Here is a 21,887-nt window from a genome sequence, read left to right as displayed (position 1 = left end):
AACTTTATTGATCGCGATTAATATTGAGGGCGTGTGGCAAACAAATGGATTTTATATTTCTGCTGCTGATGAGAGTGAGAGCGTTTTAAACTCGTGAATTATTTCGATTTTTAAAGTACTACCCCCGGTTTTTAATAACACAAGCTTCCTCTGACCTTTCATGGACACGTTGACGCTGATTCATCAAATTGAAGGATTATAATTTTATAACAGGTTGCTCCTACAAAACTGAAAAATAATGGATTCCAATTTAGCCTCTCTCAAAACGATGTGATTATAATTATAGACGCATGTCCGTTCTTTATTTAAACAATAATATTTTATTCGGGTTTTTTTCAGCGATTTGAGTCTTAACCTATTTGCCAACCAGAAGCATACATATTGGTTTGTATAATTTTTAAATATTTTTTTTAGTTTTAGGCGCAGCATATTTTCTCTGTACACAGTAGGAGAATTGTCAAAGTGATGTGTACCTTTTAATAGCTTTCATTAATTTCAATACATTTACGTAATATGCTATTGTGAATATCTCATACACAGTGGCCTTAATGAGCAAGCAACCCATTGTATTCCGTCTTCCAGCCATAACACAATCCGACTTGGGTATATTTAAATAATGATTCAACCATGTAGACACACCTACGGACAGCTTAGTAATTTCTTTTATTCACATCATGCCCACTGAATAGTATTATCGAACCGACACAAAAAGTCAATTTGTACTGCACGAACACAGAAACACTGTCAACTTAATGGAAAATGCATGAGCAATATATCATGACTTATTACTGTACTATTTTTTTATCATTAATTTGATTGATATTTGATTAAATTTTGATAAAATCCGCATTTAATATTTTATAAATTGTAAAATTATAAATTCTCATCGTTACTTTAGTAGTACACGACGACCACACAAATTACGCGTGCGTTAAATAATCAGGTGAAAAAAAAAAAATTAAAAATGCAATTTGGCGGGTGTCACTATACGTACGCGCGTGACGTGTCACGTCAAAGTGTATTTAGTGCCGCGCCTCCAAGCAGCATCCATCCATCAGAACTGTTACTATTTAAATTCATCAACATTGTTTAATAGTATACCATTAATATAATTTTTTTTTTCTAGTAACATGATGGAACCACGTGATAGAGAACGATTGAACCTGAACTACGAACTACTAATTTCGCGCGTAAACGTCGATCACGTGATGTTATACCTGAATAGGATCATCTTCAATGAGATTGAGTGCGACAGAATTCACGCAGCAAAGACATCTCAAGAACGAATGAAGAAACTCCTTGATTTATTAACAACTAAAGGTCCGCACGCGTACCAACATTTTAGGCACGCGCTCTTAGACAGATACGCTGACATCGTCAAAACTTTAGACGGGACTTACACGCAATTACACCGTTCAATTTCAACACCGAACGAGAAAAACGCAGAATTGGCAGCGATTCGAACTTCTTTAATTCGAAACTTAAAAACAAGTCGTGTTCTGGAGTATCTTGTAGTCGAAGATGTTTTTGACGAGAAGGATTGTCACAGCGTACGAGCTGGGTTGACCAATGAGGATAAAGCGCGTATTTTAGTTGATATCATTGCAAGTAGAGACTCAGAATGCTATCAGAAGTTTAAAATGGGAGTGATACTATGTGAACCTAAATTAGCCTCGTTGTTTGACAATAAGTAATGCTGTGTTTAGTTCGTTTTAATCAGAATATAATGACGAAGACATTTATGTTGATAGTACTGTAAAAATAATAGCAATGTGATGATGTTGTGTTACTACTAGGCTACATATGACTGAATTGTACACTGTCATACAAACTCGACTGTTTGTGTAATCCATCGCTTGTGATTGGTCCAAATCGCTTACGTTGCGTTATGTCCTCACGTTGCGTACTTAGGCAGGAACCAAGCTTAAGGCATGTGATTGGTCAACTCGCTTGCGTTGCGTGTACGCCCTTCTTGCGTTGCGCGTCCAAGTGGGAACCAATCATAAAGTGATTATACATTATTACATTACATATTGTTCAAACTACTGTAATTCTAAGCCACCGTACCAGACTATTGTTCTAGTTATCTAATGTGACGTCAACGTGCGTTTACCGAATTTTTCTTTCCACCATTAAATATTAAGTTAAGAATTAAGAATTAACCCACTTCTTGCTATTGTTCTGTACATACACCACCTTGGAAAATGTATAACTATAATAAGACAATAAGCCTTTTGTATATTGTTGTGGCGGAACTTTTATTGCATCTAGTCTTTTTATAGTATTCGTAATCGTGTTGTTTAAAAATAAAAAAAAACGTCGTGAACTAATAATAACTATGCTTAGTTCAATAATATTAGTCATTACTACTTCCTTTTGCTTTTGTACAAATAATAAAAGAAAAAACAAACAAACAATTCCGAGTATTCATTCTATTGTAGATTTGCATTGACTATAAAATGTTAGTGAAAAAATGTCAACGTCACCCAACTTTTGAGTTACAATACAGTTAAATGATGACGTCACTTGAGTGTTAAGAAAGTACAGTAATGTGCTGACGTCACATGTGCATACATGGTACTCAATTTTCTATGGATTGTACCGTTTGATATAACGCCTCAGTTCAGACTCTTTAGTGTGTTACTGTATTAGCGAATTTATTGCTGTTGATTTTAGTTTTAAAGCTAATTTCATTTTTAAATAAAAGAAAACAATTTTGGAAAATGCAGTACTTTTATTAGACTAAATAAATATACAACAAATGCCCTGTTGCTAAACTGATGCACAAGCTATGCGACTTCTTTAAAAAGGTAAAAAAATCAAATTTAAAATTTAATTTAAACACAAAATGTTAAATCATTCATAACTTATTTATTGACAATACTATTATATAAAACATTAAAATGCATTAATATTATTACCACTGTAGAAATATTGATTTATAAATCTATTTTAATATTGTTCCTACTAAAAACTGTATCAGTACAAAACTCATCAACATTATTTAATACTTAATTTATTGCTAAAAATATATAATATTTCAGTGCAAAATCTGTTTAATATGTACAAGTTATTCAGGCTACCCTGTTCAATGAATAGACAGTAATTTTTCAATCATTAAATGGCAAACTTTGACCTCATGACTCAAGTCATCTCTCTCTTGTAGAAGGCTAACAAGCTCTGATGAAACATCTGAAAATACAAAAAATAGTTTAAGTCAATGAAAGACCATTTGGTATTGGTGGGGGGGGGGGGGGGGGGGAGGGGGTTGTGAATGCAACAATAAGATAAGAAATAGAAAACATACTTTGTCTTTCAATTTGCTTATAATAAATGTGGGAGCAGGCATTGCAATGGGTGCACAGGGGTTGGGGGTGGGGATATTGTAATGTTAAGCTCTGTCTACACTACTGTATCAAACTTTATGTGATAACAAAATGTGATGTGCCCATATACAGTATGGACATGATGTCATATCACTATCATCATATTTGGGCATATAACTAACATATTTGGGCACATCACACTTTTTTGTTAAACTAGTATGATAGTGCAGACAGAGCTCATAAATATGGACATGATGATGTCATTATAACTACCATATTTGGGCATATTACTACCATATTTGGGCATATTACTACCATATTTGGGCATATCTTTTTTTTTTTCAAACTAGTTTGATAGTGTAGACAGAGCTTAACATGATGCAAAGATGTCAGCATCTGTCACTGGAATGTGGTGTTGACATCACTTCAGATATCAATTGTTATTATCAATAAATATTCCAGATATCAGACTACCCTGAAGTTGTTGTTTAAACATTCGGGTTGTCAAAAGTCATAAAATCAATAGCTAATGTTCTTCAGAATAATATAATTGCTTAAATGTTTATATTTTGGTCTTCAGATAACATTCTACATTCCTAAACACATTCCAGTGGATTTAGGGATCATGTCAAATATATTCTACTGCAGTTACTGCAGTACCGTTAACTACATTTGTTTTAACTGTTAACTTTCATATGATTTTGTTTAAAATGCAGGAGTTTATAAGGCAGTCACTGCACAATTTGTATTATTTCTTATAAACAGGTTAAAGTTTTTATTTTTCATTTTATTATTATTTTATTCAATCGAAACCAACAGCGATAATTATCGCCACTAACAGGTTTGATACAAACAAAGCCAGGACTGTTTAAAGCACCTTGATTTGTCCTAACATTGATCAAGGGCTTCTCTCGCCCAGTGCCCACCTTGACCAGAGGAAAGGCATAAGCCAGGCAGATACTAGATGCAGGGGCTGCCATAAGAGTCAGCAGTGCTGATTTCAAATGCACCCTATATTCCCAGATGGTCTTCCATCCAAGCTCTAACCAGGCCCAACGTTGCTTAACTTCGGTTAATAAACAAAATGTAGTTACTGCAGTAACTTCAGTAGAATACATTACTTGCCTGTACACTTTAACTTTATTGTTTCCAATATGTCAGACAGTTGTTCCAGACTTGAGTGTTTCACTAAAAAAAAGATAAATTTACAGATACATTTTGTTTATTTTGACTTTTACATGAACTACATTCAGTAAGTAATTTAGTTAGTAAAGCAGTACGCTAAGACAGAATTCATTTATATGTTTACTTTCTGTAGTTTAATAAAGCTCTGTCCACACTATCAAACTAGTTTGACAAAACAAAGTGTGATGTGCACAAATATGGTAATGATATGACATCATCATGTCCATATATGGGCACATCACATTTTTTTCTCACATAAAGTTTGATAGCGTAGATAGAGCTCTACCAAACAGTACACAAATATACTTCAATTATGATTTATTTTGATGATGATGATTAAATTTTAAATTGACAGTCATGAGCAATGTTATTTCCATTTTTTAAAATAATAAATACGGGTGTTTTATAATAATATAATAAAAAATAATTATATTTATACTAATCTTACACTCTTCATCCGTATAAATCTTAAAATGTTTATCTTTTTTATGTTCATCTTCTTTGGTGGTGACCTTTGAACCTTTTGCTTCGTAATTCAGAACAGGTAATAAATCATCAAAATCAGTATCAGTACTTGAATCCGATTGGCTGCTTATAAGTAAATCCGATTGGTTTATTCGCGGATGATGATGATGATGATGGCCACAAACATCACACACCAGGTCATCAACAGTCCATCCTTCACTCACATACTGATGTTCGCAGGGTAAATAAACAAACCTATCTGATGGAATTCCAATAGTGTATCCAGTTGCACATTCATTACCAGACTGTCTATGATGGCAAGAGCTAGCACTGTGGTTCGTCTTGACAAATTTAGGTTCATGTGAGTACGATTCTTTAACTTTATTTTGATCGGCCATTTTCACATTTTCATCATTTATTGCATGTTCAACTTTTGTTGATTTATCGTTTCTTATATCGTTCGTTATTCCTTCATATTTCTCGCGATAAATTGTAGATCCCTTCGCAAGGGCCGGATTTCTACCTCGTCTTAAGGCAACATTTTCATCACTATTGCATTTTCGTTTAGTAGCATGATCAAATCGTGCGTTAGAAACTCTGAGCGGGCTACTAGTTCGAGAACATGGCGTACTCTTCACTTCCATTAGAGGTTGAGGGACACTTAAATTTCCTTCGTTTCGTGCATATTTTATAATTTGCTGAAACTTTCCATCCAGAAGGCCCTTAAGTTGAGATGTTACGCTGTCTGTTGATAACTTGCGGTTACTTTTAAGTCCCTGGTTGAGAACTTGGTGAGCTTTTGAGAAGCAAGCTTCGTGGCCTAGCTGTTCTTGATGGACAACGCCAACTAGTTCATTGAAGCCCTCTTTGATTGTTTCTTCTAGAACGGGTTGGAAACACTCCTTGCATGTCACCAGTTCCTCTCCAGTACATTGGTGACAAATTTCACATTCATTCAGGTCAAGACTAATTGTCACAAAATGTTCACTTTTTATCATTTTCATAGTTTCTGAAAAAAAAATGTTGAATTTAAATAATTCCTCCTAATTAAATCATATGATTATAGTAAAATCTTTCTACGTTATTTAAAAAGCATCCATTTGAATTCTTCTACCCTACAAACCTAGCCCCACTTGAAGTTGAAAGGTACCAAAAACAAGGCAAGTAACAAGTGGCAGATCGACGTCTTCTCCGCTGCAACTCTCTCTCTCAGCTCCCTTTCTTCAACAACACAATCAATAATTTTCATTTCGTATTTTTGTGGTGGGTTCTCCTCTACTATTACTTAATTAATTTACCATCTTATTTAATATGTTTACAGAAACTATAAACTTACATTTGAATACCACACTCTGTTAAATGTTTTCATCTTCAGCGTATAAAAGGCAAATATATTATTTATTTCTTCTACTTTCTCGCAAAAAATGCCTTTGTCTTTATCCACTAAAAAAACATGCAGCTGGCTGGCCACACACAAGATCAACAACGAAACGACGTTTGACAGATGTGACGTCACCAATGTTTACGACTAAAACTTCCGGTTGTAGAGATAACCTGCTGAATATTCATCGTCGTCTTGCTTTTGACTTTTATCATTGGGTGTGGTCGATCAAGCGTGAATAAACGATGCCAAGGTCAAACAACGACATTTGACACGAAAACCACACGCCTCTTTTACTCAAAAAGTTCGGCTCTCGTTTTACAGAACGTAAAGTATTTGTTAAGGTCATTCCTTGGTAAATTCATTGAAAAAGGAACGTTCTGTGAATATTTTTGCATGTTTATTTACTTTGTCGACGAGGTAGAATAATTGGCGACAGGTTTTTGGGGGCCGGGTGGGGTGAGTTGAAGTTGACAGGAGGAGGAGAAGGAGAACACCACGAGCGGAGGAGAGCGTATTGTAAAGTCAGCAACCATTGTAAGTTTGCGGAAGTACATAATAATATTATAGGCCTAGTCTAGAGCCTATCAAGTACCATGCTATAAATTTGAAAAGTAGGTTAGGGCCTAGCTAGGCCCTAGACTCTTGCAGAACCTAGCTAGTAGAACCTAGCTAGTAGAACCATGGATAGCATGCCTGCATTTAAGGCATAGGCATAGCCTGCTCTGCCTTTTATATTGTAGATAATATATCTTATCTATCTATAAGTATATGATATATTGATATTATGATGATATTGATATTATGATATTTGTTTTTGCAGATGACTGAATCAACAACAGACAAGAAACATGCTCCACTTCTTCGGTCAAGCACCATTAAGTCCAGTACCAATAACCTTGAGTTGCTAATGAGTATGGGCTTCCCAAAACACAGAGTGTAAGTGCATTGTGTGACAAGTACATTCAGGTGCTGCTTCTATGTCTTACAAATTCTTCCATTTTGTTTCTACTAGAAAAAAATACATTTGTGTTTTGAATGTTATTTTAAACTCTACCAATGCTGGACTCTATGAAACTGGAAACATTCCAAAGATTTTTCCTGGGGTCCAAAAAGTTAAATTCTTTCCAAATTCAGATTTCTGGAAAACCAATTAAATTCATATTTCAAATTTGTACTTCCTCATTTTAATATTATTTGAACAGAAATTGTATTTGCTAAGGTTTTTGTGAATACACTTTATAACTACCAACGAAGTAACGATAAATGTTTATTTTTTATTTCAGTGAGAAGGCTTTAGCATCAACTGGTAACCAAGGTGTTCAGCAAGCCTCTGATTGGTCAGTATTTTAATTAATTCACAGGTGCTACTAAGAGAACGTTCTAAAATGATATATTCAATGTTTTATTGTTTTGGAAAACAGTGGTGTAAGTTCTACAACACCAAATACTCTACCACTTGTTTTCATACTACAGTTTACTGTATACTATCCAGTGTTTTCCCAATATAGAAATCAATCCTGGCAAAATACCAAATTTTATTGATATATGTAACTAAATCTACCCAAATACAAAAACGGCAAATAATATTGTACTTTGTCTCTGATTAAAAAAATATAGCCATTGATTGCTCTTTGTCTATGTTTGTAATGGTGAGGCCTAACACTACTAGTGCTACAGTAGAAAAGTGTTTATTTTATTTATTTCTAACACCATTTTTAATTTTAGTCCAGAAAATCTTGCTGGAAAAATCTGCTTCAGGAGAAAACTTTTACCTATATTTATATTAATGATGACTTAAATTTTATCACAGTTAGTGGTGACAGTTAAAACTGAATTCTAATTAATCCAAGTTAAACCACATAAGATTTCCGGAAAGTAAAATCTAGCATTCAGAAAGTGCTAAAGGAGGCTCTTAAACAGGTGCAGTTGTCCCTCCTGGTTTCTTAGTATTTGTGTGGTTTAAGGTCATAGGTCAATGTCAAAACACTGCAGAGTTTCCTGAATATTGTTCTCAAATCCCTAAACTAGAAATGTAAAATGTTTAAAGTATAAACTAGTGCTAGAAATAGTTGTTAAATGTAAATAAGTCAATTGGTGTGTTTATACTCCTCCATTACAAACCCAGTCAACCACATCCTATTATTGTAGTGTTTATAAAATATTTAATGATTCTAAGAATTTTGTTTGCGTTGTAACTGAACTTTTAGTGTTAATGTAAATATCCCTACAATAAGTACCTCATAGCATGGTACAGTGCTATATTTTAATGCACCTAACTGTGTACTTAAGGATGGTGCCATAGTTCTAAATATTCAACCCACATATTTAAAGATATGTTTGAGTTACTTGACTTGTGCCCTATGTAAGAAAATTGATGATCGAGTTCCATTAATTGAGATGGACGCAATGTAGCATTTAACATTCAAGAATTGCAGATAGTTGATTTAATTGCAGTTATCCCCAATGGAAAATTGGTTAGGCAGTATTTGAGTATAGTATTTGCACTATGTTGTTTTCATTAAACTATGTTGTAGTGTACAATTCAGGAACCATTAGAGTTTTGCCTGTCATCTTGCGACCTGACGCTAATTTTCACTATTTTCCACGCCATTTTCCTCTGTTAGACAGGATGGCTTTGTGTTCTGTCAGGAACCATAGCAGTCACCTAATTGCAATTATTACATTCAAACTTTTTTTAACAATTCTTGTTTTAACATTTTATTTTTCAAAGGCTACTGAATCATCTTGAGGATAGCACACTGGACGAGCACACTGCGCGTGAGTTCATCATGTACGCATGTCCTGTTGGCCCGTTTGCGGAAGAACTCGAAACATTTTGGGACAAATCTCTAATTGAAGTAGGTCGTAATGGAGCACATAGCCTTCTACCACATGTCACTCTCTGCTCATTCTTTACAGTAAGTACTTCATTGTTTTTATTCAGGGAGCAACATTTGTACTGCAGTTACTGCAGAAACTACATTTTGTATAGCCTTAACCTGTTCATTTGATTATTTTTACAAAGCTCTCTTTTTAGCTAATCATATTGTTTACTGCAGTGACTGACTCATAAACTATACATTTTTGCAGTAAAAAAATATAGTTACTGCAGTACTACTGTTTGTAGAGTAAATGTTTTAAAAAATGGTTTTATTAATAGATTAAGTCAAACTTATAATTCTTTTACTTTAAGAAACCCTGAGTTAGATATCTTTAGTAATAATTTCTGTAAGTTTCGCAACATTGTTAGTAGTTTAGTTTAATATTTGTTATTGTATGTGTTTGTCTGTGTTCCCTCCTGTAAGTGGTGAACCATGAGTTCACTATTGGTTGGGAAATGAAATAAATAAATGAAATAAATAAATAAATAAAATAATATTTGCATGATCCCTTAAAAACACAGTTTAGTTGAATTGGATAACTATATGAACCCATGCATGTTATTATATGTAAAAATGCAAATAAATAATTGTTTTCTAAGAAAATGTGCCAACAAACATGGTAAGGTAACAGTTACAGTATCAATATACTGTACTACCTCTTATCAATATACTGTACTACCTCTACAGTATCAATATACTGTACTACCTCTTATCAATATACTGTACTACCTCTACAGTATCAATATACTGTACTACCTCTTATTAATATTTTATCATTTCTCAAATACTACAATATTATCTATATTGATATAGTAGATAATAAGGTATGTTATCTATGTAATAGTATCTTGGTTTAAATACTTATGATTTTGTTAGAAAATAGATAGAAACTGTGGGAAAGCAGATCATTATGTAGATCTCCATTTTCAAATTTACTTTTTGTAAAAATCTTGAACTAGCCAAATGTAATTAACTCAAAATTTACAGAAATTGGGTGAACTTCAATACTAATACCTTTGCTATACAGTACTGAAAATTAACTACTATATTTTTTTTTTTTTTAAAGTCAACAAATATTAGCTTGATCAGGAAGTTGCCTGCTCCCTAAATATGTATGTAAAACAAATACTGTACATGCAAGAAATCCATTGTATATAAATCTTTTCAACTTAAAATTCAAAAGTATAATTTATGTATATAAGTCCCCCACCTTTTTAACTCAAAATTCAAAAGTATAATTAAACCTTTTTAACTTAAAATTCAATAGTATAATTTATGTATATAAGTCCCCCACCTTTTTAACTCAAAATTCAATAGTATAAATTATGTCTCAAAAGTATTTTAAATATGTTTATATTTTAATTTACTGTGATTTCGTGTCAAGAACTCAAATTTGTGACAATAACGTATCTTTCTTTCCTTTTATAATACAACACATTTGTTCAGTTGTGACTTATTGTTACTCATTTTCTAAATAATTGAAATCAGTGTATCGTGTAATGTTAGTTATTTGTGAAACAGGATTTCCGTCTCCAATACAAAATTCTTTCAAAAGTCAGCAACATTTCTGTTTAATTTGTTTGAATAGTTTAATAAAAATGAATGTAGGAAGAGATTTATTTGGCTGGCTGTACACAGTACTATTATAAAATGTGTAGGCCACAATCTGTTTTAGATAAGACAAGAACATTTTTTTTAAACAAAATGAAATGTCAGTAAGAACACTCCAGTTGTTTTAATAGCAAAAGTGAAAATTACTCTTCAACTAATTAATTGTTATTACTTTTTATTACAACTTACCTAAAGCTCTGTTTACACTATCAAACTAGTTTGTGATGTGCCCAAATAGGGTAGTGATATGCCTAAATATAGTAGTGATATGCCCAAATATGGTAGTGATATACCCAAATAGGGTAGTGATATGCCCAAATAGGGTAGTGATGTGCCCAAATAGGGTAGTGATATGCCTAAATATGGTAGTGATATGCCCAAATAGGGTAGTGATATGCCCAAATAGGGTAGTGATGTGCCCAAATAGGGTATTGATATGCCCAAATAGCGTAGTGATGTGCCCAAATATGGTAGTGATGTGCCTAAATAGGGTAGTGATGTTCCCAAATAGGGTAGTGATATGACATCATATGTCCATATATGGGCACATCACATTTTTTTGTCACATAAAGTGTGTAGACAAAGCTTACTTTGTGTGTGTACCATTTCTGTTTGTAAATTTTGATGATAATTTCTGGCTTTTATTTCATACTCTTAATATGAGTAGCTTACTTGAACAAGTAAAAGAATATAAATATAACAGTTAACATTATAATTACTTTTCTTTAGTTTCGAACTTTTAGCATTTTTATTGAATGTCTTTAGGCACATGAGGCCAAGGATTACAAATAGTAAATTAATCACTGTCCTATCAGATAGGTGGTAATCCCCCTGATACAGGGGCTATTTTTTGAACCAGTTCGCCAGGGGTAACCCCCTACTGGGTTCTTTAAAGTGCACACATGCAAACTGTGTACCTATGGTTTATAGTCCTTATCCGAGAAAACTTGTTCCACCACAAGGCCTATTGATTTGCAAGCATTAAATTGATCTATGTTTATGTTCTATCAGTGTGATGATAGTTTGGTTGCCCAGGTAACGCACGCATTCCAGCTAGCTATAGATCGATGGAAAAATGAGGCTCCGGACCAAATCGCGGTTGAATACTTCGCAGCCGCAAACTTCATCGGGTTGTTTATTGAAGAAGAAAACGCAGAGTACATGAGACGGGTTGCGCAAGATTTTTCTGTCGAAGCATTAAATATTGCAGGTATCGTTTGAACAACAACAATCTCGAATTTCCTTCTTTCTTTACTTATTAAAATCAACTTATTTTTCACATTTTTACCATTTAAAAACAAACAAATTATCGCAATAGCCCATATACTATGTTTACATAAAAAGCAGTTTGTGACCTTAAGTTAGATTGAACAAACATAGGGAAAGTGTCAATTTCCTTGTTTTTTTTTGTCGTACATGGGTTCATCCCACTTTTATTTCCATATACTGTACAGTACATTTCTCTTAACATCATTATATAGTACATCTCTTACATAACTTTTCATTGACAATGTGTTTTTTAATGTTTTTACACACAATTTCATGATAATTTATTCTTTATTTCAAACCAACAGTGTAAAACACCAATAACAGGTTGAAAATAAAATAACTAAACTATAAAATATGAGTCAATATAAATATTACAAAATGGAAAAAAGATTATTTAAATAATTTCATTAATAATACATTTAAATTGAGAAAAATTACAGTTAAAAATATCTAAAGAATTATTTTTTAAAAGACATGAATTGTACAGAGACGAGAGTCTACAGAAAATACAATTTTTCCTTGTTTCTTTACATTCTGTTACCTAATTTCTCCTTTAGGCATCAAACTTGAGCCTCATAAGAAACAGTTGCATCTTACATTAGCATATCAATTTCACCAGAGCCATCTTGAGAAACTAGAACAACTCTCCAAGGAAATCAATGTTAATAAATCAGCACGCTGGGAATTAAGGCTTTACTCAAGAGATGTTAGAGCGGGTAAAGGCGATGTAAGTTCAACTAATTTTTATTTCAAATGTAAAACTTCATTTAAGATGTCACAGCAGGTAATGCTGACATTTATGAGGGCAGGGGACACAAATCTACATTAATTTGCTAAATTATGGGAGCCATTTTGGATGAAGTTTTAAGGCCAGAGGAACCTCTTATTTTAAGCTCTGTTACACTATAAAACTTTATGTGACAACAAAATGCCCATATATGGACAGGATGATGTCATATTACTACCATATTTGGGCACATTATATATTTTTGTCAAACTAGTTTATAGTGTAGACAGAGCTTTAAAGCTCTATCTGCACTATCAAACTTTATGTGACAAAAAGTGTGATGTGCCTATGTCATACCACTACCATATTTGGCCACATCACATAGTTTGATAGAGTTTTAGAGTGGATATGAATGACAACTTGTCTTGGTTTCCATAGGTTTATCGTGTCTTGTATACCCGAGCAGCAAAAACAGAGGAGGAACTAGAAGCAACAAATGATGACTTTGTCTATCGTGACCAGAATGACGAAACATCAACTCCAGATTGGATTTACGGCGTATCCCATAAGACTGGTTGTTCCGGAATATTCCCATTAGATTATCTGGAATCATGTCCTGAATCAGACGTATGGACTTTACATAGGTTTGCAGAATTTTATTATTATTATATTATTTATTTTTTTTGGTGATGTTAAATTAATTAAAAAAGTACTGTATAAAACTCTGTCTACACTATCAAACTTTATATGACAAAAAAATGTGATGTGGGCACATCACACTTTGATAGTGTAGACAGAGATTTAAAAACCCTAAAATATTTTAGGGTGGGTTTATACTCAATGTGGGTTTTTAAAAAAAATGCAGGTTACCTCGATAGCATGAATTAATGTTTATAATGTCGTTTCCTTAATTTGTACACTAATGTCTTTTGCATTGTAATAAAAACCAATTAAACTGTAAAGCATTTCCTTATAGGTTCTAAACGCCCTTAATTCTGCTTTCCAAACACTGCCTCACCATTCACTCAGGTGCATTGAAACCTGTTCTATATCAACTATAAGTACACACTATTTAAAGTACATTATCTTGCTTGTATAGAGCATTTCCAATTACAAAAACCACTAGCGAACTGATTCCAGTACCACCGGTCCGTCCGCCCGCTCCCGCGATGGGGTCAGACGAGATGCACAGTAGTAAATACAGGAATTCGGTAGGACTGCTGCAGGGAAACCCAGAGTATGAAAATGTAAGTTTAACCATTCAGTGATACTGTATGTTTATTTCAACATTTTTCATGAATGTACTGTACTATTATTAGTTATCTTAGAATTATTGCATGGATATTCTGTTGAATTGTCCCCATGTTATGGACTAACAGATAGGAATAGGTCCAAATATTCATGGGTGGCGTACTGTAAGAGTGATTGGCCAGTGGTGTAACGGCCATGAGCACTCACTGGCTAAACCCAGTGGCCCCAAAGCTTATGGGACTCCTGAACAGGGCCCGGAGGAATAAAAAGGCATTAAATATATGTTGTAAAAGGCTAGGAATGCCCAAGGCTTCCAGCGTTAGAGGGTCAGTTAGCGTCCCTAAACCAGGGGCCTCGTGCCTCTGTTCAGCCACTTTAATCGTAATAAGGGGTATTGGACTAGCATGCTAAGCATGGGTTCGATACCTGTCTGTGCAATATTACTTCACTCTCTCACTGCCCTTTTCTTTCAATGGATGCAACGAATAAGCCATTGGTCCTGTGTACATAAAGTACAATGCATGTGTGCATAATAACTGATAAACTATTCACCAAACCGACAATTACACTTAGGACGATTAATAATACATACTTTGAGCTGTCAGAAACAGGATTAAAACAATAAAATTATTATTACTTTTGTTTAGATCACTATAAATAACCCAAAAAAGAGCGATCCTAGGCAACTGTTTGTCGTGCGGCATGCCGAGCGAGTTGATATAACGTTTGGACAGCAGTGGATACGTCTTAGCTTTGATGATAAAGGTACTTTAAAATTAAATAGTGCATACATACTATTGCACCCACAATCGTCCAATCAAATGACAAGAATTTATTTAGGAGTTATATAAAAAAGTATTAATTGATCATAATCATCTATGAACCAACTTGACCTATGCAACAAATCATCATGTATTTTTGGTCTGGAACCAAATGCTTATTAAAGAAAACTAAAGAAGACGCTTAACAAAGATATAATGAGTAGGTCAGGGTTGCACTTTGACCTTACGATGTGATTGCAACCATGCTAACCACCAAGTTACAGCGCCCCTGGTTAAGTTCGTTAATATACCACTTGGTTAAAAATAGGTAGAATTACAAGTAATAGTTTTCAAGTAATGTGATTTAACTTTTTTTTTTTTCAAAAGGCAAATATGTCAGAAAAAATATAAACATGCCACGGCAAGTGCCAGATAGAGCAGGGAGCCCTCAAACATTTATGCACGACTCACCGATTACAGAAATGGGTTTGTTCCAGGCAAGAATGACCGGTAAGGTTCTATATATTATCAATTATTATTTTATTTGTTTACATTATTTATGCTTTAAGTGGAACAGATGACCTGAGACAAGGCAAGGGTCATAAGGTCAAGGGTCATGACTATTTACTTTCCACCAATGGAATTATACATAAATGGCAATATACAAAATCCGATTCTTGGGCAAGTGACCTCATCTTGGGCAGGTGACCTCATCTTGGGCAAGTGACCTCATCTTGGGCAAGTAACCTCATCTTGAGCAAGTGCCCACATCTTGGGCAAGTGACCTCATCTTGGGCAAGTGACCTCATCTTGGGCAAGTGACCTCATCTTGGGCAAGTGACCTCATCTTTGACAAAAACACTAGAAGCTTGCAACCACCATTAATTTAATTTACTATAATCAGCAAAAACATTGAATAAAATTTTAAAAAAGAAAACCATTTACAATTTTTCAGGAGAAGCGATGCGGGATGCAGGAATTCAAATTAAATATATCTTCTCGTCACCGGCATTGAGAAGTGTGCAAACAGCAGATGCCATACTAAAAGGTATGTTATGTCTTTATTTTTGTTTCTGTATTTCTCATCAATTCTCCAAAAAAAATGGTTAAACTACACACACTCCCAAAGAAGGCAATCTGGATTATATCCAGCACATCAACACTGTCCTATTTTTTACAATTATTTTCTTAATCTTCATCATATATATCTCAACGATGTTAATCTCTCTATTATCTACTATAAACCACATCCTTCCTTTGTAATCCATCCCATCCATCCTTTCATCTCCACCACCACACACGATTTAAAAATAAATTGTCAATAACATAAATAATTTAAACACAATATAAGATACCTGTACACTGACTAAGTAATTTTTAGTTATGTAATTTGATTTTCAACCTAAAACAAATTTTGTTAAACTTTTTTTTACCTCATTTTTCTTTTTTATTTAAAAAAAATTGTTTTGGAATTATTTATTTTTTAAATTTATTTATCTTTTTATTATTTTTTTCTGCAATTAGCAATCATTAAAATTAATTCTGACTCATTTATCTTTGCACCTGAACATTAATAAAAAGAAACTGTTTTTTTCGTAGGTCTAGGAACACCGCCTTCTGTTATGATCAACATTGATATCACTTTATTCGAGTGGTTAGCGTGGGCTAAAGCTGGTCTACCAAAATGGATGACGCCCGAGGAACTGAAAGCATTCGGCTTAAACGTTGACACGAACTACAAATCGTTCATTACTCCACAGCAACTAAACCTACAAGAGAACTGTCACTCGTACTTCAAGAGGAGTGAACTATTTATGAGGCATATTCTGAAACATAACAAAGATGGAGGTATGAAACGCTTAAGTACACACTCAACATAAGTATGACCACTTAAGTACAGTATGACAACTAACGCTCTGTGTACACTATCAAACTTTATGTGACAAAAAAATGTGATGTGCCCATAATTATATGGACATGTCATAACACTACCATATTTGGCCATATTATCACTACCATATTTGGGCATATCACTAACATATTTGAGCATATCACTACCATATTTGGGCACATCATCATGTTTTTTGTCAAACTAGTTTGATAGTGTAGACAGAGCTTTGCTCTATACTTCCATTTGCAATGACTTACATATAATGGTTCGTTAGTCACCTCAAACTCAAACTTTTTCAAGGAATTGAGTGTGAGGAAGTACGTTCCAATGTCCCTGTATGCTCTTAATAAACTCAATACACATTGTAAACAAATCTTAACATTATTTGGTATATTATTTTCAGGCAATTTTCTGATTGTTGGGCATGCTGGGTCTCTTGATGGGTGTACACGTTTACTTCAGGGTCTGTCCCCAAGGCCAGCCTTGGAATTTACAAAAATTGTTCAGAAGGTAAGTAGAAAGTGTATTATTATTAACATTATTACTAATTATCATCATCATTATTATCATTGCCAGTATCATCATCAACATTTAATATCACAAATTATCATTATTATCATCATGATATCAATAAGTAGAAAGTGTAAAAGCATTGTTAGTATTATCACCAACCTTATCATCTGGGTTTCATTCGACATCATGATATCAGTATTATTATCATTGCTAATTTCTCTTGTAATCAGTAATCAATATATTTCTTTTATCATTCATGATCATCTCAAGATGATATTATTTTGATTAAAAGAGTTTAAAAAATCACACATAACTATATTGATAACATAATACATTGTAACTTTTTATCACATTATATTATCAGATCCAAATGAACTTATTTAACAATAATACATTGTTTCATTATAAGGTACCTTACTGTGGTGTAATCGCACTAAAGGAATACAAAGAGATGTTAGTTTGGGATATGTTTCCTCCACCTTTTCCTACGTTAACGCACGGACCAAACCCGCGATTTGATTGGAGGATAATGCAGCCTGAATGAATGAATGAAACAAATTAAGCATTTTATAACTTATAACCCTTGTCTACACTATCAAACTTTATATGACAACAAATGTGATGTGTCTATATATGGACATAATGATGTCATATCACTACCATATTTGGGCACATCACTACCATATTTGGGTACATAATACTTCTTTTGTCGAACTAGTTTGATAGTGTAGGCAGAGCTTTACAAAGTTTGAACAAAAACAGATATTTTAGAAGGATAGGCAGGAAGGACATTTGTATGTACAAATTATATAAATTGATAAAAATTCAGATATTTAAGCATAATTGTTTAAAATATAATTATTTAATAGTGATTTTATATTTTTATAGCGAACAATTTGTTGCCTTCTGTGCAAAAAAATGATAACTATAATATATCTATTATTATGGAACTATGTTTCGCAGTATGTTTGCATGAGCAGAACTATGAGTACAGGTCTTGCAGGGACAAGGGGTTGCAGGGACAAGGGGTTGCAGGGACAAGAGGTTGCATGGACAAGGGGTTGCAGGCCTGCCATCATATTAGATGTCAATAGGAGTAGGTGATGGTTAAATAAACATTCGTAGTTGTAGTCTTATGGTAATATGAAGCATCTCTACCAATCTCAGAGGCATGGGTTCAAATCTCTCTGATGTCAGGATTTCTAATTTTTTTTAAATGCTCTCACTAAGACTATGCATGTACATGTTCTATAAATAGAATGATATAGTTAGAGTAAATTAAACATTCTTTCTTAGCAATCTCACATGCTTTGGTTCAAATCCTCTCTGATGTTTGACGTTACAGCAAATTGACGGCGACGGCTGTACGACAAGCGCGTGTGGCGATATCCTTAATCTCGCGATTATTCTGAAATCAAATATACATCCCTAATATTTTGTTAAAATATGGTTCTCGGTAAAATTGTCCTTTAACGTTTATAAAAATGAGCTATACCTTATTTCAATAATATTGAGGCTGTTAGAAGCTCAAATGTAGCTTAAAACGCTTAAAACTGATTAGTTAGTAATTAGTATTTTACGATGTTTATATTGTTGATAATTTAGGCTGAATTGCTCTCAATCCTTTCCTAGCTGTACGCACTTTTTCCCATTGTATTTTTGTATGAAATAAGATGATGTTTTTTTTAGATAGACTTTACCTTCGTACTACTTTATCTAGGCAAATTCCTGTGGTGAAGTTTGACATGTGTGTCACATGTGTGACTACTGTGTCACATGTTACACTGTATTTGCCCTAACTTTCAACACAGTCACAATGATATTTATTTTTTCTTATGATTATTGTGGTTTTACTTGCAAGTCAGTATGGTATATACTTTATACTACGTTTTTGGTGCTTTCTATAGACAATTGTTTTTATACAAAAATGTGTATTTTTGCTAAGGTACATTTTGAAAGAATTAACTGTAATTAAAGTTAGTTTTAAATTAGTTTATTTTTTGGACCTTGCTTTTATAAGTACTGTATAAATATTATGTTTAATACAAAAAGTAAATTTCTTTTAAATTAAATTATATCATACTTAACATAAATATCATATATTTTATACCATAGCCAGGATTGTTTTTGTACGTTTAAAATGAAAAATATATGCGGTTCCTCTGTCATAATGTTCACAAAATAACTTAAACAAATTTATATTTGTAATAAGAGAGTTCCAATTTTTAACATTTTTTTAGTTTAATATATTTTGCAATTTATACCTACAAACCTAGATTTAAATAAAAATTGCATATGCTAGTCAAAATAGAGCTATGATACACGGACAGTTTGTCTTGTAGTAATATTTTATGTATAAAGTATTATAGCATAGCACATATGTGTTCATATTTATTATTATTGTTGATATAGTCTACTAATAATAGTTATAATAAATACAATTATATTTCGTAGATGAGTTTGTCGTTTTTGTTATCTGTGAAATTATTAATATTTATCAAAGGACGATTCCAATAGTATTCAAAGTTGTCCGGGGGGTAGTTGTCCTAGGGGTAATTGTCCTAGGAGGTAGTTGTCCTAGGGGGTAATTGTCCTAGGGGGTAGTTGTCCTAGGGGGTAGTTGTCCTAGGAGGTAGTTGTCCTAGGAGGTAGTTGTCCTAGGGGGTAGTTGTCCGGGGGGTAGTTGTCCTAGGGGTAATTGTCCTAGGAGGTAGTTGTCCTAGGAGGTAGTTGTCCTAGGGGGTAGTTGTCCGGGGGGTAGTTGTCCTAGGGGTAGTTGTCCTAGGGGTAGTTGTCCCAAGAGGGTAGTTTTCCAGGGGTAGTTGTCCTAGAAGGGTGATCAAAGTTGTCCGGGGGTAGTTGTTCCAAGAGGGTAGTTGTCCTAGGGGGTGATTGTCCTAGAAAGGTGATTGTCCCAGGGAGTAGTTGTCCTAGAAGGGTGATTGTCCTAGGGGGTAGTTGTCCTAGAAGGGTGATTGTACCGGGGTAATTGTCCGGGTGGTAGTTGTCCTAGACCCAAATAAATCAATCATATTCAACTGATTTTAGATGGTGATTCGACTTTAAAAAGGCAGTTATAATTACGATACCATCTTTATCATATCGTCTAAATTTAATTATTAAGTCAATTGTTTTTATTATTGATGAGAGAATCCGTTTTATAGATTATACTGCATTATTACTAGGCTAGTAGGCCTACTACTAAGCAATATGTATAATTCAGACGAATAGAATATCACGTGATGTTTAATGCATTTCTAATTACTATACCATCTTTATCATATTGTCTAAATTAAAATATTAAGTCAATTGTTTTTATTATTATGAGAGAATCCGTTTTATAGATTATACTGCTGCTATTAAAACATTACACAGTTAATGCATAATTACTATTACTACTAAAAGCCACTATGCTAAGGGTCTCTATGTAAAGTTGTGTTTGTTGATACAGATTCACAATTGTTTTATAATAGCCAACAAAAGAAGCGGGTCACATATTAATCAGACTTTAACAGTATTTTAACGTAGGCATATACACAGCATTTTAACATAGGCATATACACAGTATTTTAACATAGGCATAAATAGTATTTTAACATTACCTTTGCAATTTGATGTATTTTTCTTGTTGTTTATTGTCTTAATTATGCCAAGCAAAACAAATGTCCATTTTAAATTGGACCAATAAAATGTCTTGAATCTTGAATATTTAAATAATATATAAATAAATTAGGTATATACTTAAGTATATAAATTCGCCAACAATCTAAACTTCACACTGACCATTTGCACGTAAAGCGACACGCGACTAGTGTCAAATCGAAGCGACACGCGACAAGCGTCAAATCGAAGCGACACGCGTCTAATCGAATAGAAGCTTGAAAATGTTGCCGCCCGGCCCAAGGAGCAACTCCAGCAAATTCACGTCGTGCAAACGAATCATTATTCACGTTCGATTTGATTTGCGGGCGCCGGACAAGAACCGTGCTGGAACAGGTTTTAAAGACCCTTTAGATTAAGCGGTGAAGAGAGGGAAATTCGAGCAACAGATATAAATAATGTATTCTTCTTTTTTAAAAAAACCATATAATATTGATATTAAAATGTATACAGTCATAAATTGTATCCTGTGTCGATTCATTTTTAGATGTATAGCACATACAAGTAATACGCTAGACAATGGTTGATTTTACAAAAACAAATAATGAAGTAGGCCTACGAAAAATTATGTATAATTCAGACAAGTGGAATCATATGTACAATAGGCCCCAAAAGAACCACTTACATATACATACAGGCCAAAAAAGAAAGACAGTCACTCAAATACTCTGTCCCGGATGTGCCCTTTTCGTGGTTCCCAGCGACGCAAGCGGGAACGATGAGGTCTCGGTATTATTTCTTCGACATCCGGGCACTATTAAGTAAATTATTTTTTAAAAATCAAATAAACGTTCCTGTTGAGAAGCGCGCTTAACGAGCAAAGTAATTAATTACTAAACAAGACACAACATAAGAAGCTGACAACATAATATTATTTTCAACTTGTTAGGCATTTAAACAAATCATGATGAACCGATACGCTGTACAAATGGAGCATTTTCCTAAAAAGTGTTACGTACTTA

At 33.6% G+C, this 21,887-nt stretch overlaps 3 protein-coding genes across 5 annotated transcripts in view; 2 read left to right on the top strand and 1 right to left on the bottom strand.

Moving 5' to 3' along the window:
* The first annotated feature begins 75 nt into the window (after positions 1 to 75).
* LOC144850126 (uncharacterized) lies at positions 76 to 2,326 on the top strand. Its single transcript, XM_078707331.1, has 2 exons — positions 76 to 384; positions 1,127 to 2,326. The coding sequence occupies exon 2, from the start codon at positions 1,131 to 1,133 to the stop codon at positions 1,692 to 1,694; it is 564 nt and encodes a 187-aa protein (XP_078563457.1). The 5' UTR covers positions 76 to 384; positions 1,127 to 1,130; the 3' UTR covers positions 1,695 to 2,326.
* A 399-nt stretch (positions 2,327 to 2,725) lies between these two features.
* Positions 2,726 to 21,887, bottom strand: part of LOC144850066 (uncharacterized) — a 140,492-nt gene continuing 121,330 nt past the window's right edge. Inside the window, exons 2-5 of the mRNA XM_078707253.1 lie at positions 6,313 to 6,400; positions 4,960 to 5,985; positions 4,452 to 4,514; positions 2,726 to 3,192 (exon numbers count right to left, since the gene is read on the bottom strand). Coding sequence (XP_078563379.1) covers positions 3,089 to 3,192; positions 4,452 to 4,514; positions 4,960 to 5,980 — 1,188 coding nt within the window. The 5' untranslated portion in view covers positions 5,981 to 5,985; positions 6,313 to 6,400 and the 3' untranslated portion in view covers positions 2,726 to 3,088. The remainder of the gene's footprint in view (positions 3,193 to 4,451; positions 4,515 to 4,959; positions 5,986 to 6,312; positions 6,401 to 21,887) is intronic.
* On the top strand, positions 5,249 to 19,305 carry LOC144850063 (ubiquitin-associated and SH3 domain-containing protein B-like). Of its 3 annotated transcripts, XM_078707250.1 has the most exons (16): positions 6,614 to 6,894; positions 7,181 to 7,296; positions 7,644 to 7,697; positions 9,092 to 9,278; positions 11,865 to 12,063; positions 12,680 to 12,849; positions 13,288 to 13,493; positions 13,949 to 14,096; positions 14,748 to 14,865; positions 15,249 to 15,371; positions 15,817 to 15,909; positions 16,461 to 16,709; positions 17,156 to 17,262; positions 17,675 to 18,277; positions 18,310 to 18,926; positions 19,077 to 19,305. In XM_078707250.1, exons 2-14 carry the CDS (start codon positions 7,181 to 7,183, stop codon positions 17,807 to 17,809), a joined length of 1,905 nt encoding a protein of 634 aa, XP_078563376.1. In that variant the 5' UTR covers positions 6,614 to 6,894; the 3' UTR covers positions 17,810 to 18,277; positions 18,310 to 18,926; positions 19,077 to 19,305. The 3 variants fall into 3 exon arrangements, with proteins under 3 accessions (XP_078563375.1, XP_078563376.1, XP_078563374.1); XM_078707249.1 differs by lacking the exon at positions 6,614 to 6,894 and adding an exon at positions 5,249 to 5,337 and having other exon boundaries at positions 18,310 to 19,305; XM_078707248.1 differs by having other exon boundaries at positions 18,310 to 19,305.

Source organism: Antedon bifida, chromosome 8 (assembly GCF_963402885.1).
Source record: "Antedon bifida chromosome 8, ecAntBifi1.1, whole genome shotgun sequence".
Lineage (NCBI taxonomy): Eukaryota > Metazoa > Echinodermata > Crinoidea > Comatulida > Antedonidae > Antedon > Antedon bifida.
This window is presented reverse-complemented; position numbering and strand designations above follow the sequence as displayed.

Coding starts and splice junctions, on each gene's coding strand:
- LOC144850126 (XM_078707331.1), top strand. CDS start 1,131: ATGATGGAACCACGTGATAGAGAACGATTGAACCTGAACTACGAACTA.
- LOC144850063 (XM_078707249.1), top strand. CDS start 7,181: ATGACTGAATCAACAACAGACAAGAAACATGCTCCACTTCTTCGGTCA. Junction 7,698..9,091: donor GTTCAGCAAGCCTCTGATTG/GTCAGTATTTTA, acceptor TATTTTTCAAAG/GCTACTGAATCATCTTGAGG. Junction 17,263..17,674: donor TTACAAAAATTGTTCAGAAG/GTAAGTAGAAAG, acceptor TTTCATTATAAG/GTACCTTACTGTGGTGTAAT.